The sequence below is a fragment of the Cetorhinus maximus genome, chromosome 21 (assembly GCF_964194155.1).
Source record: "Cetorhinus maximus chromosome 21, sCetMax3.hap1.1, whole genome shotgun sequence".
Taxonomy (NCBI): domain Eukaryota; kingdom Metazoa; phylum Chordata; class Chondrichthyes; order Lamniformes; family Cetorhinidae; genus Cetorhinus; species Cetorhinus maximus.
Window position 1 is genome coordinate 49226826 of NC_135899.1, and position 14190 is coordinate 49241015.

Here is a 14190-nt window from a genome sequence, read left to right on the forward strand (position 1 = left end):
CAAATAGAGCCATGCAAAGAAACTCAACTTTCACAAGCGGTGAGCTGCATCACCTCTTGTAGCGTGTTCCGACTGCTGTCATGAGTGGCTCCTTCAAGAAGGGTGTCTCTATTTGCAGTATACGTGGGAGGCTGTTTCAGGAGCTACTCCCTGTCCCTGCACAATGGTAAAGACATTTACTTGTGTTGTAGAATAGGACAACAACAAAAAACACAAAATAAGGGCATTTAAAGGGACAGCAGCTTCAGGAAAAATAGATAGACAAGCCATTTTCCATTGGAGCTTTTTGTATTGGCATAGTGTCCCTTTAAAATGCCAACTGGAGCCCAAATATTTCTCTGCCTTATTAGAAAGTATGTTCTACGATGAGAGCATGTGTGAGATTTGTTGGTTCAGCTTTGCTGGGGAAGGTATTGGGACATTGCACAACCCAAGCCTGTTATTGTCCAAACATTCTTCAATCCCATTAAGAGTATCTGCGTTCGGCATTCAGACAGCAACATGGTACCAAAGGGCAGAACAGAGGTCAATTGGGGTCAAAGGTAAAATCCTCCTGCTGATGGAGATATGCTGGACACAAGGGAAGGTGGTTGTGGTTCCCACACTTGACTGTATAGCAAAAGAAACTGCAATTCAAAAGCAATTGATTGGCTGTGAAACATTTAGGACATCCCAAGGACGTCCGATGCTGCTATTGTGGCTTTTTAAGGTGTACCTGTTCTGTGTTTTAGGTTCACCTGCTAAAACAATAGCAGGCACTATGGACCCAGAGGAGGCCGTGAGAGTCCTCACAGAGAAACGTCGACTGGCCAGAGAGCAGAGGGAGCGGGAGGAGCAGGAGAGAAAGGAACAAGAAGAGAAGAAGAGGTTGGTGTTGGATTTACTGAGTTAACACACTGTCCTTTAACACTTTGGTATGGGTTTAGCGGGTTAACACTGCCCCTCACACTCTGCATCTGGGGTTTAGTGGGTTAACACTCTGCCCTTTCACACTCTGGGCTTGGGGTCAGTGGAGATACACTCTGCCCTTTCACACTCTGGGTCTGGGATCAGTGGAGAAACACTCTGCCCGTCACACTGAGTCTGAGTATTTTCGATAAACATGATGTCTTTTCATCTTGAGACCTTGGCCTGGACTGGTGAGGTAAAGGTCTCCTCTGTGCTGGCTGAAGACGTCAAATAAAAATAATTTGGCACACTGGAACCCAATTGCTTATCTGCCAGACAAAGCAACCCACAGGGTGTAAATTCCTTCAATTGTGCCTTCAGAAATCCTGGGACTATTACTTTATCAGGCTGATGCATCTTTTTATTTGATTCACGTCCCCATCCCTCTAGCACTTTTGGTTAGAGTCCTGGAAAACCAGAATGTAACTCCCTTCACCTGAAGGTGAATTATTCGCTCTGTTCCATTTAGGCTGATGAAAGAGGAAATGGCCCGTAGAAAGGCTGAAGAAAAAGCCCAGCGCATGGCCGAGGCTCTTCGACTAGAGGAAGAAAACCGGAGAAAGGAAGAAGAACAGCGGCTTCAGGAAGAAGAGTGTCGATGGAGAGAGGCTGAAGCAGAGCGAGAAGAAATGGAACGCCTGCAAAAACAGGTTGGGGCAGCAGTGTGGATTTGGATAAAACACAACTAAAAATCCTTCACCTCCATCTATTCCATAATCTGGCAATATAGGAACATAGGATAAGGCGTAGGCCATTCGACCCCTCAAGCCTGCACCACCATTTAATTAGATCATTGATCATCTACCTCAATGCCACTTTCCCGCACTATCCCCATATCCCTTGCTGTCATTAGTATCCAGAAATCTATCAGTTTCTGTCTTGAACATGCTCAATGATTGAGCTTCCACAGCCCCCTGAGGTAGAGAATTCCGAAGACTCACCACCCTCTGAGTGAAGAAATTCCTCCTCATCTCATTCTTAAATGGTCTGCCCCTTATCCTGAGAGTGTGTCCCCTGGTTCTAGACTCCCCATCCAGGGGAAACATCCTATCCACATCTACCCTGTCACACCATATAAGAAGATTGTAAGCTTCAATGAGATCACCCCATACTCTTCGAGACTCTGGAGAGTACAGGCCCAGTTTCCTCAATTTCTCCTCATAGGACAATCCCACCATCCCAGGGATTCGTCTGGTGAACCTCCAACGTATCCCTATATGACAAGTATATCCTTCCTTAGATAAAGAGACCAAAACTGTACACAATAGTCCAGGAACGTTCTCACCAAGGTTCTACACAATTGCAGCAAGACATCTTTACTCCTGTACTCAAAGCCCCTTGTGATGAAGGCCAACATACCATTTGACTGCCTAATTACTTGCTGCACCTGCATGCTAGCTTTTAGTGCCTCATGAGCAAGGACACTCAACTCCCTTTGGACATCACTCTTCCCAACCTCGTACCGTTTAATAAATACTCTGCCTTTCTGTTTTTCTACCAAAGTGGAATATTATAGTAAAGTAGATAACTTCGCTCTTACTCACATTATACTCCATTTGCCATGTTCTTGCCCGTTCATTTAGCCTATCCAAGTCCCTGTGAAGCCTCCTTGCATCCTCCTCACAACTCACATTCACACCTAGTTTTATTTCATCTGCAAATTTGGTAATATTACATTTGGTCCCCACATCCAAATCATTTCTATAAATTGTGAACAGCTGTGGCCCCAGCACTGACCCTTGCAGTACCCCACTAGTAACAGCCTGCCAACCTGAGAATGACCCGTTTATTCCTACTCTGTTTTCTGTCTGTTAACCAAATCTCAATCCAAATATTACCCCCAGCCCTATGTGCTCTAATTTTGACTACTAACCTCCTGTGTGGTTGCTTATCAAAAGCCTTCTCAAAATCCAAATACACCACATCCACTGGTTCTCCTTTATGCTACTAGTAACATCCTCAAAAAACTCCAACGGGTTTGACAAACATGATTTCCCTTTCATAAATCCATGTTGACTGTGCCCACTCGTATCATTATTTTCCAAATGATCAGTTATCTCATCCTTTATAATGGATTCTAACATTTTCCCTACTACTGACATCAAACTAACAGGTCCACAGTTCTCAGTTTTCTCTCTCCCTGCCTCCTTATATAGTGGGCTTACATTTGCTACTTTCCAGTCTGCAGGAACCTCTCCAGAATCTATAGAATTTTGAAAGATAACCACCAATGCATCCACATTCTCTATAGCCGCCTCCTTCAACACTTTGGGATGTAGCTTACCTGGTCCGAGGATTTATCAACTTTCAATCCAATTAATTTTTCGAGTACCACTTCTATTAATAATTTCTTTCATTTCCTTATTTTTACAATTCCCTTGGTTCCCTAGTATTTCTGGGAGATTTTCTGTATCTTCCTCCGTGAAGGCAGACACAAAGTAATTGTTTAGCTTCTCTGCCATTTCCGTTATAAATTCTCCTGCCTCCGCCTGTAATGGACCCTCATTTGTCCTTGCTATTCCTTTCCCTTTCACATATCTAAAGAAGATTTCACAGTCCGCCTTTGTTTCTGGCTGTCTTGCATTCATATTCTTTTTTCCCTTTCTTTATAAGTTTCTTGGTCATCCTTTGCTGGATTCGAAACTGTTCCCAATCCTCAGGTTTACCACTTTTTCTGGCAATCTTAAACGCCACTTACTTTGATTTAATGTAATCTTTAACTTCTCTTGTTAGCCATGGTTGTTTCACCTCTCCTGTTGGGTTTTTGTGTCTTAGAGGAATATTTGTTTGTTGTAGACCATGTAATAATACTTCAAATACTAGTCATTGCCTGTCTACCGTCAAATCTTTTCATATATTTTCCCAATCCACTATAGCCAACATGCCCCTCACACCTTCGTAATCTCCTTTGTTCAGATTTAAGACTCTAGTTTCAGAATGAACTATACTACTTTCAAACTTAAGAGTTTTACATTATCATAGATAAAAACAAAAAGCTAAAAGCTACTGCGGATGCTGGAAATCCAAAACAAAACAAAAACAGAATTACCTGGAAAAACTCAGCAAGTCTGGCAGCATCGGCGGAGAAGAAATCAGTCAACGTTTCGAGCCCTCATGGCCCTTCGGCAGAACTGCAGCATAGTTTCAACAAGGGAGAAATATAAATTGGTTTAAGGTGGGTGGGGGGAAGAGACACATTGAGGGTGTGGTGTGAGCAGATAATAATCAAAAGATGTCACAGACAAAAGGGTCAAAGAGGTGTTTTGTCTGAGAAAAGTGCTAATTAAGAATGGAGGACAGGATATTCAAAGTACAGCTCTAGTGGGGGTGGGGTGGAAAGGCTAACAAGGTTTTAGTTTTAGATTTAAAAATCATGGAAATAGGTGGGGAAAGAAGAATCTATATAAATTATTGAAAAAAAAATTAAAGCGGGGGGTGGTGGGGGGGGAAGAAACGGGGTGGGGATGGGGGGAGGGGGAGTTTAAGATCTAAAGTTGTTGAATTCAATATTCAGCCCAGAGGGCTGTAAAGTGCCTAGTCGGAAGATGAGGTGCTGTTCCTCCAGTTTGCGTTGGGCTTCACTGGAACAATGCAGCAAGCCAAGGACAGACATGTTGGCAAGAGAACAGGGTGGAGTGTTAAAATGGCAAGCGACAGGGAGGTTTGGGTCTTTCTTGCGGACAGACCGCAGGTGTTCCGCAAAACGGTCGCCCAGTTTGCATTTGGTCTCTCCAATGTAGAGGAGACCGCATTGGGAGCAACGAATGCAGTAGACTAAGTTAGGGGAAATGCAAGTGAAATGCAAACTGGGCGACCGTTTTGCGGAACACCTGCGGTCTGTCCGCAAGAAAGACCCAAACCTCCCTGTCGCTTGCCATTTTAACACTCCACCCTGTTCTCTTGCCAACATGTCTGTCCTTGGCTTGCTGCATTGTTCCAGTGAAGCCCAACGCAAACTGGAGGAACAGCACCTCATCTTCCGACTAGGCACTTTACAGCCCTCTGGGCTGAATATTGAATTCAACAACTTTAGATCTTAAACTCCCCCTCCCCCCATCCCCACCCCGTTTCTTTTCCCCCCCCACCCGTTTTTTTTTCAATAATTTATATAGATTCTTCTTTCCCCACCTATTTCCATTATTTTTAAATCTAAAACTAAAACCTTTAGTCTTTCCACCCCACCCCCACTAGAGCTGTACTTTGAATATCCTGTTTTCCATTCTTAATTAGCACTTTTCTCAGACAAAGACCACCACCTTCAACACCTCTTTGACCCTTTTGTCTGTGACATCTTTTGATTATTATCTGCTCACACCACACCCTCAATGTGTCTCTTCCCCCCCCCACCCACCTTAAACCAATTTATATTTCTCCCTTGTTGAAACTATGCTGCAGTTCTGCCGAAGGGCCATGAGGGCTCGAAACGTTGACTGATTTCTTCTCCGCTGATGCTGCCAGACTTGCTGAGTTTTTCCAGGTAATTCTGTTTTTGTTTTGTTTTACATTATCATATGTTGCTGTGAAGGTGCAGCTTAGAATTCAAAGTCAGAATTAGTTTTCTTTGTGACATAGCAGAAAATCAGGACCTTGAGACCCAAATAAGCGATTGTATCTGGAACATGACTGGGAAAGTGAAGTATTGAGGTAAAGTGAGATGACTCCTGATGACTCAGAACTCTGAAGCTTATAGACGTATTGAGCTACAGTTTCTCTTGCCTTGACCAAGCTTATTGTCCCTGCTTCTCCCCTGAAGGTACTGACTATTGGGATACGTATTCAGCAAGCACTGTTTCTAGAACATCCAGCCAATTGGCCATTCCTGTGTGAATCCAGAAACAGTGTTAAACCTGGTTCATTGGTGGTTGGAGCTACATTCGATCTCTCACAACGACCACAATGTTTACAGTGAGGGAGTAGGGGACCGTGCTTGTGGGAAGGAGGCTGGGGGGATATCCGAGAATGCGGAGATCCTCCTTTTCCCATCAGGTAGCTGGCCAGATCGAGAGGCTGCAAGGGGAATGAGATCCTGAGGTAGAAGGTCTTGGGGCATATGTTGGGGAGAGTCTTTGGCAGCCAGGGCAGATTGAGTGTTGGCGGGGATGGTGGGGGTGGGTTATGGTATTGGTAATGAAGAGGGGAGGGGAGACTGGGAGAGATCGCGGGGCAGAAAGCTCTGGATCACGGGTTTGATGGTATGATGCGGGTTGGTGGCAGATGATCACAACAGAAGATTTGCCGGAGTGCCTGCGGCAGCTCACTTACTTCTTTGTGACTCATGAGCAGGACTATGAGAAAACACCTAGCTGCTTGTTCAAGCTGCTCCTGTCTCCATTTAACTGGGTTTCCTGGGCTCTGAGAAATTCAGCCGGCCAGTATTAAATCAAAATCATGCTCCTAGCTGTATGTGGGACTCTGGTTATAATATTATAATGAGATGTCCCTCCTCTCGAGCAGCACCAGGCCTGCAATCTGCTACTGGAAAAATGGCAGCAAGGTGTAAGTGATGGTTCAGAGTTGTGTCACACGTGTTCTTTTATCTTGAACCTCCCCGAGCGTCATCACCTCCTTGCCTATATTAATCATTACTTCACCAAGCAGTGCATTCACCAATTGGAAGATCCAATTGTAACGGTGCAAGGGCCACCTAGGCCAGAGTGTAAGACCGGGATGGGGTGATGAGGGAATTTGGCTGCAATTCCAAGGAATTTGGAGGAAATTAAAGCAATTTCTCTTAATGGAATTAACATTACTGGTGATTCTACCCACAGAGAGAAGAGGCAGAGGCTCGAGCACGCGAGGAGGCTGAGAAACAGCGACTAGAACGAGAAAGACACTTCCAGAAGGAAGAGCAGGAGCGGTTAGAGAGGAAGAAGGTAACTCTTCTCCATGAGCGTGGTCAACGTAGCAACTGCTCCATTACCATGTTGCCATGGTGATGATAGCCTACCTCTTTCATTTTCAACCAATTGGATGTTTCAACCAATTAAAAGATGTAACAAGTGCTCCCTTCTAAAAGAGGCACCACTAATTAACTATAACAAAAGGAAACTTAACAAACCAAAACCCAGAGGTGAGGATACACTCCAGCTCCCCTGACCCCATCACCCAGTGCCCACTAGTTGTAGAAGGCCTCAAATGTACCAGCAGACAATGTGCTCCTTCTCCAAGGACAACCAGGCACCAATGCAACAGTGGAAGAGAGACTGGCACTTGGGTTGAATGACCCCCCCGTGACTGCCTGTTGCCTGGATCTGTCAATGGGCACCTACCAGTTAATGGTAGCCGAGCGGCTATGATACCAGAGGAGCCACCCAAACACAACGGGTCCCACCAAAGCAAGTTATGAAATTGAATTCAACAAATCTGGTCATTTGTGGACTAATACCAGACAATGTCTATAAAAGCTGCTCAACACTTTTGAAGAACTCAACTAGTTCACCGATGTCCTTCCAGGAAGAGATCTGTCAACTGCATGCAGTGACCTTACATGGACATTGTGTGATTGACTCACAATGCCCTCAAAGCAACTAGGCATGGGCAACAAGTACAACCTTGCCAGTATGGCCCATATCCCAAGAACAATGTTGTAGAGGTGGAATGTTATGAAAGTTGTTCGAAGAACATTATATGGTGACAGGGATGTCCCTCCCTCCTCACTTTTCCTCCAGTGTCTATACATAATGATGAACCTCTCACATGCAGTGAGGGCTGAGATGGGGCGCTGTGTATTGGCACTCCAACACCCTGTGTCACCAACAGCCTAAAACCTCCCCGTGAAAGAGGATGACACGCAAGGGGTATGAAACATAGCATGTTTTGGTGAGGCAGGACTGAGAACAGTAGAGCAAAAGATTTGTTCAACAATGGAGCTCAGTAGTGCCACATTAAGGATGGAGGGGGGTGTGGTGGTGTTTCTGGGGATGGAGGAGATGCAATTGGTTCACAGAATATGTCTCCCAAACTCTTGAGGCTTGTGTTTGAATGCAAACAGATTGATGTGATCCCTCATCAGTGAAGTGAGCAGCACTGTTATGGGATATACTCAAGTAGCTAGCCCCTGTCCACAGGCTGTGGCTGGAGGTGCTTGGTGATATTTTGGTCAGTAGACCAGATTGAGGGGAAATAATTTTATCTTCCTCAGCCTTTCATAACGTTTTATTTCCTTTCACCTTTTCTGCAGCGCCTGGAACAGATTATGAAAAGGACCAGGAGAACTGATTGTCTGGAAAAGGTACATCTCACTCTAGAACAAATTACTACTGACACCTTCTATGTACATCACTCGGTACATTTATCTCCATAAAGTTAACGTAATGTGTGTGTTTGATGCGTTGAGTATGCGGACAAAATTACCTACGCTAAAACAGCTGGCCTGGGGTTGGAGTTTTGATTGGTTGGAAAGTATCCCCTTAGGTTAGTTCTGAGCCAATGAAATCCCTTATTTGTCATAAAGTTGCCACCGACTTGAAAATGGAGAGCAAAAGTAGAGGAAGAGGAGAAGAAAAGCAACTGGTACAGGATGGGGAATCCACCAGACTTCCCAGTTAAAATGAAGAGAAGAGAATCGGAGGGAGAAGACTTACAGCGGAGGGAGTTCAATGTGAGGTCATTCACTTTGGGCACAAAAAACGTAAAGGAGAGTATTTTTTCAACGGCGAGAAATCAGGAGTTGTAGATGAGTAGTTAGGGTCCAACCACAGAAATCACTAAAGACTAGTGGACAAGTACAAAAAAAAAGTCTAATGGAATGTTGGTTCCTAATGCATGAGGGTTGGAAAACAAAGGTGGAATTTATGTCACAGCTATACAGAGCTTTGGTTAGACCCTATTCCAAATATTGTCTTCCGTTTTGGAAATCTCATATCAGGAAGGATATATTGACCTTTGAGGGAGCGCAGCACTGTTCAAAAGGATTAAATTACGAGGACAGGTCATATAGACCAGGCTTGTTTGTCCTTGGTCCTCCTGTCGGCGTCCGCTGCGACTTAGTTGGCAGCATTCTTGCCTCTTAGTCAGAAGCTTTTGGGTTCAAGTCCCACTTGAGGACAAAATTAAGGCTGACACTCCATTACAGCACTGAGGGAGCGCTGTCAGAAGTACTGTCTTTCAGATGAGACCTTAAACTAAGGCCTCGCCTCCCGCCTCAAAGTGGCATTATTTCAAAGCAGAGCAAGGAACTTATCCCCAGTATCATGGCCAATGTTTATCTCTCAATCAGCATTCCAAAAACAGATTGTCTGATCATTAACACATTGCTGTGCGCAAGTTGGCTGCCATGTTTGCCACATTAGAACAGTGACTACATTTCAAAAGTGTTTCATTGGCAATAATGCACTTTAGGACACCCTGTGGCAATGAGAGGCTATATTTGCTATATAAATGCAAATCTTTCTTTTATCGGGGAGAGAATATTAAGGGTGTTCTAAGTGACGATTAAACAAGGGTAAATGAAGAGAAACTAGCTCTGGTGGGGGTGGGTGGCGGGTTAAAACAAGGGGGCAGATAAGCTGTTCCAGGATGAACTCAGGAACCTCTTCACACAAAGGCTAGTGAAAATCTGGAATTTCTCCTTGAATAAGCTGCTAAGGCTGGGGAATCAATAGAAAATGGGAATACTGAGATTGGCAGGAAAGCCCATTAAAGGTTCAGGAACCATAGCATGTAGTTGGAGCTGAGATACAGAGATCAAGCACAATCAAAATGAATGGTGGAACAATGGCTCACTTCTGTTCCTGTGTTTCTGGGGAAACCATGAGCAGTGTCAGTGTAACAATGAGAGAAAAACATTTTTGCTTCAATTTTTTTTAACTGAAGGATCACTATCATTTTTCTTCTGCACAGCGGGTGGATCTGATTGGTTTGTGTATGATGGCTGTCAGTCCTCTCTGTGTCATGATTGGTTTGTGTTCCCATTCTCTGGACTGAGCGTACGGCGTATGGAGATGGTGATTGGTGCTGCTGCCCAATTAGTGCTACCAATTGGCTTTGTCCAGGTACTGCTGGGGTGCTTTGGTCGGTGGACCTCGATTTTGATGGGGATTGCTTCTTTGTCCGGTTTGTAGACTTGTTCATTCTCATGCTGCCAGGTTTCTTGGTGCTTACTGTTGCTGAGGGGAACTACTTGTTGACAACTAACACTGCACTGCTTGTGGCTGCTGATTGGTGGAAACGTTTGCCGACAGCTATAGCAGCTCTGTTGGTAGCGGCTGATTGGTGGAGACATTTGCCGATGGCTATCGTTGCTCTGGTGGCGGCTAATTGGTGGAGACACTTGCCGACAGCTATAGCAGCTCTGTTGGTAGCGGCTGATTGGTGGAGACATTTGCCGATGGCTATCGTTGCTCTGGTGGCGGCTAATTGGTGGAGACACTTGCCGGTGGCTGTGGCTGCTCTGTTGGTGGTGGCTGATTGGTGGAGACATTTGTTGAAGGCTATTGTTGCGCTGTTGGTGGTGGCTGATTGGTGGAGACATTTGTTGATGGCTATTGTTGCTCTGTTGGTGGTGGCTGATTGGTGGAGACATTTGCTGATGGCTATTGTTGCGCTGTTGGTGGTGGCTGATTGGTGGAGTCAGTTGCCGATGACTGTTACCACTCTTCTTCTTGTGGCTCATTGGTGGAAATAGTTGCTGATGTCTATCAGTGCTCTCCTCATGACTGATTGGTGGAGCCAGTTGCCACTCACTACCATTGCCTTCCTTCTCATGGCTTATTGGTGGAGAGAGTTGCGACTGGCTACCATCGCCCTTGTTCTCATGGCTGATTGGTGGAGAGGGTTGCCTCTGGCTCCCTCTGCCCTCCCAGTGATGGGGTTTCTGTTTTCCTGTGTGATTCAACGCAGATTGAGACTTTTTGTCCATGTTTTTTTCCTGTAGAAAGATGACAAAAAATCAACTGCTGATGGGGAGCCAAACGACAAGGACACAAAGGCAAAGATACTGGGTAAGATGGGAAGGATGGACAGCGATGGGGAAATGTGCATGATTGGAAAGATGTGGAGAGACTTGGAGGGAATCCAATAACGCAGAGTTGGGTACCGCTGGGGGCGGAGTTGAAAATACTATGCACTAATTGAACAATTTCAGAACCTGAATGATGAGGAAGATGAGCAGCTTGTTCAGCCATCGATTTTGTTAGGCAGTTGGATTATTTAAGGGACTTTTACTGTCATCCAACATTGACCTCTGGTCCCACAACCCTTCACTGCTGATGCTGCTTTGTGTAACTGGGCTCAAAGGGGAAGGAAAGTGCAAGGCCATGACTTCCTGTTCAAAGTGTTTCTTGTGACCTGTCCAAGAATATATAGAATTTATACTCCCCAGCCCCTCCATTCTTGAAATGGCTGTTTCAGAATGCTGGTGGCCAACACACCTCACCTCTTACTCTCAACAATACAGTTGACCTCCTCTCCCTTCTGCTCCAGCCTGAAGGGGCTCGGGGCTCCACACCTGTCACTAGAAACAGTTCATGGGAGACAAAAGACATTGTCTTGTTCAGGCTCCCTCGTGCGCGAGTGCACGCATACACATACACACGTGTACTCTCTTCCTCTTCTTCCTATTCCCGCTCTCTCTCATGCACACACCCCCTCTCACTTCCTCATGTGAGCTGGTGCACTCAGTCTCCTCTTTTTCTCTCTCTCTCTCTTTTCACTGATCTGTCTCTCTTCCCCGTATGCACTCTCTCCAAGTCTCCCCATGCGATCCCTTTCTGTCACTTTGCCCACACTTTGACACTCCCTCTTTAATGTGTTCAATTACACTGCAGCATGTGGTGTTTTTCTTGACCAGTCTTTTGTAATGTTACAGAGAAATTACACACAAATAGGCTGTGCAGTGCTTATCCCACCCACCAACCCCTCCACAAGTACTATTCCAACTGCCCACCTGGTTCCCATATCTCATTATTCCCTTTTTTTTCTTTTAATACTGATGTAACCAATTCTTCAATGTTGACATGATCTCTGCTTCATTATTACGCTCCTCATTAAAATGATTCTCCCACTCCATGTCCCAAACCTCTTAACCTTACGTCGATTTTCCCTGATTCTGGATTCCCTTAGTCATAGAAACAATCTGTTTCTATCTATTCTGTGCCATTCATTCAGAATTTTTAGCACCTCTGTCAAGTTACTTCATAATCTCCATGTTCTAATGACACAGCCCCAGTCTGTCAAGTCTTCCTTTGTATCTGAATTTTCTCTCACTCTGCAGCATCTATACCCTCCCTATTGCCTCAATATCCTTCTTCTAGTGTGGAGCCCTAATGCTACAAAGTATTCCAATGTAGCTTACAAAGGTGATTAGTGAGTGGAAGAATTATGAAGCTGAAAATAACCAATCAGGAAGCAAAACAAAATATAGGAACTTAATCAGAAAGAGTAAAATTATGAACTTGGGCACAAAAACTGGTGTTTGGAGTTATAACCTATTAATGAATTGTGTTCACTCATTTTAAGAAATCGCAGCATGGATTTATAAAGGAGGGCCTTGCCTGGGTATTATCTTTTGACTCCTCTTGGAACTCACATTGCCTAGTTTATGTGAAGTCTCAAAATGCTTTTGATGAAGTTCCACATGAAAGACATCTAATTAAATTCAAATCCATAGGAATATAGGATAGAACATGGGATTGGATTAAAATGTTTTCAAAAACAGGAAGCAAGGAATACTCATGAGAGGTATAATGAAGACAGTACGGAAGGTAGTTTGCAATTCCATACCAGGGCAAGGAGTAACATGGAAAAAAACTAAGGAACAGAGAAAATTTGTGGAATAGAAGGAGGCCATTCAGCCCATTGCATCTGTGTTGCCTGATAAAGAAGTATCCAGCCTGATCCCACTTTCCAGCTCTTGGACCCTTGCCCTGTAGCTTATGGCGTTTCAAGTGTCCATTCAAACATTTTTTATATGACAAGGGCTTCTACCATCCTTTCAGGCAATGAGTTCCAGACCCCCGCTACCCTCTGGGTGAAAAAGTTCCTCCTCAAATCCCATCTAATCCTTCAACCCAGTTATTTTAAATCCTGTGAAGAATGAGAGTTGCATCTGTCAAGAGAGAAAAACAGAGTTAATATTTCAGGTTCACCTTTCGTTGGAACTTTCTGATGTAAGATCACAGACCTCAAGTGTTAATTCCGTTTCTGTCTCCACAAACGCTGCCTGACCTGCTTTGTCTGTTTTTCTTTCTGATTTCCAGCATCCTTAGTATTTGTACTTCAAATCTATGTCACCAGGTTACTGACCTCTCTGACTGGGGTAATAGGTCCTTCCTATTCACTCTATCTATAACCCTCAGAATTTTATACACCTCAATTAAATCTCCCTTCAACTTCTCCTCTGCTCCAAACAAAACAACTCCAACCTTTCCTCACACCTAATTTTTCCCATTCCTGGCAACATCCCCACAAATCTTCTTTGTACCCACTGTGCAATACTATCCTTCCTATAGTCATAAGATCGTAAGAATAAAATCATAAGAAATAGAAGCAAGAGTAGGCCATTTGGCCCATCGAACCTGTTCCTCCCATTCAGTAAAATCATGGCTGATTTGCTCATGGTCTTCACACCACTTTCTTGCCTGTCATCCATAGACTAACGACCATCTGAGAGAAGAAATTCCTCCTCATCTCCATATTAAATAGGAGACCCCTTATTTTTAAACTGTGCCTCCTTGTTCTAGATTCCCCCATGAGGGGAAACATCCTCTCAGCATCTTACGCAGTCAAGCCCCCTCAAAATATTATGTTTCAATAAGATCACCTTCCATTCCTCTAAACTCCGGTGAGTATGGGCCCAACCTGTTCAACCTTTTCTGATAAAACAAACCCTTCATCCCAGGAATCAGCCTAGTGAACCTTCTCTGAACTGCTTCCAATGCAAATACATATCTTCTTACATAAGGAGACCAAAACTGTACACTAAACGCTAGAAGTGGTCTCACCAAATCCCTGTTAAGTTGTAGCAGGACTTCCCTACTTTTATGTTCCATTCCACTTGCAATTAAGTCCAATGTTCCTTTTATTTGCTGTATTTTCATGCTAACTTTTTGTAATTCATGTACAAGGACACCCAGATCCCTCTGAACTGCAGCGTTCTGCAGTCTACCTTCATTTGAATAATATTGTGCTTTTAGATTCTTCCTGTCAAAGTGGACAAACTCACATTTTCCCACATTATACTCCATCTGCCAAATTTTTGCCCACTCACTTAACCTGTCTATAATCCCTTTGCAGATTCTTTGT

The 14190-nt window shown here is 44.2% G+C and overlaps 1 protein-coding gene across 4 annotated transcripts in view; it reads left to right on the forward strand.

The window, feature by feature from the left end:
• Positions 1-14190, forward strand: part of map7d1a (MAP7 domain containing 1a) — a 245899-nt gene that overhangs the window by 219332 nt on the left and 12377 nt on the right. For all 4 annotated transcript variants that reach the window (XM_078566934.1, XM_078566936.1, XM_078566935.1 and 1 more), the window contains 5 exons: positions 732-867; positions 1418-1598; positions 6717-6821; positions 8129-8179; positions 10823-10889. In XM_078566934.1, coding sequence (XP_078423060.1) covers positions 732-867; positions 1418-1598; positions 6717-6821; positions 8129-8179; positions 10823-10889 — 540 coding nt within the window. The remainder of the gene's footprint in view (positions 1-731; positions 868-1417; positions 1599-6716; positions 6822-8128; positions 8180-10822; positions 10890-14190) is intronic.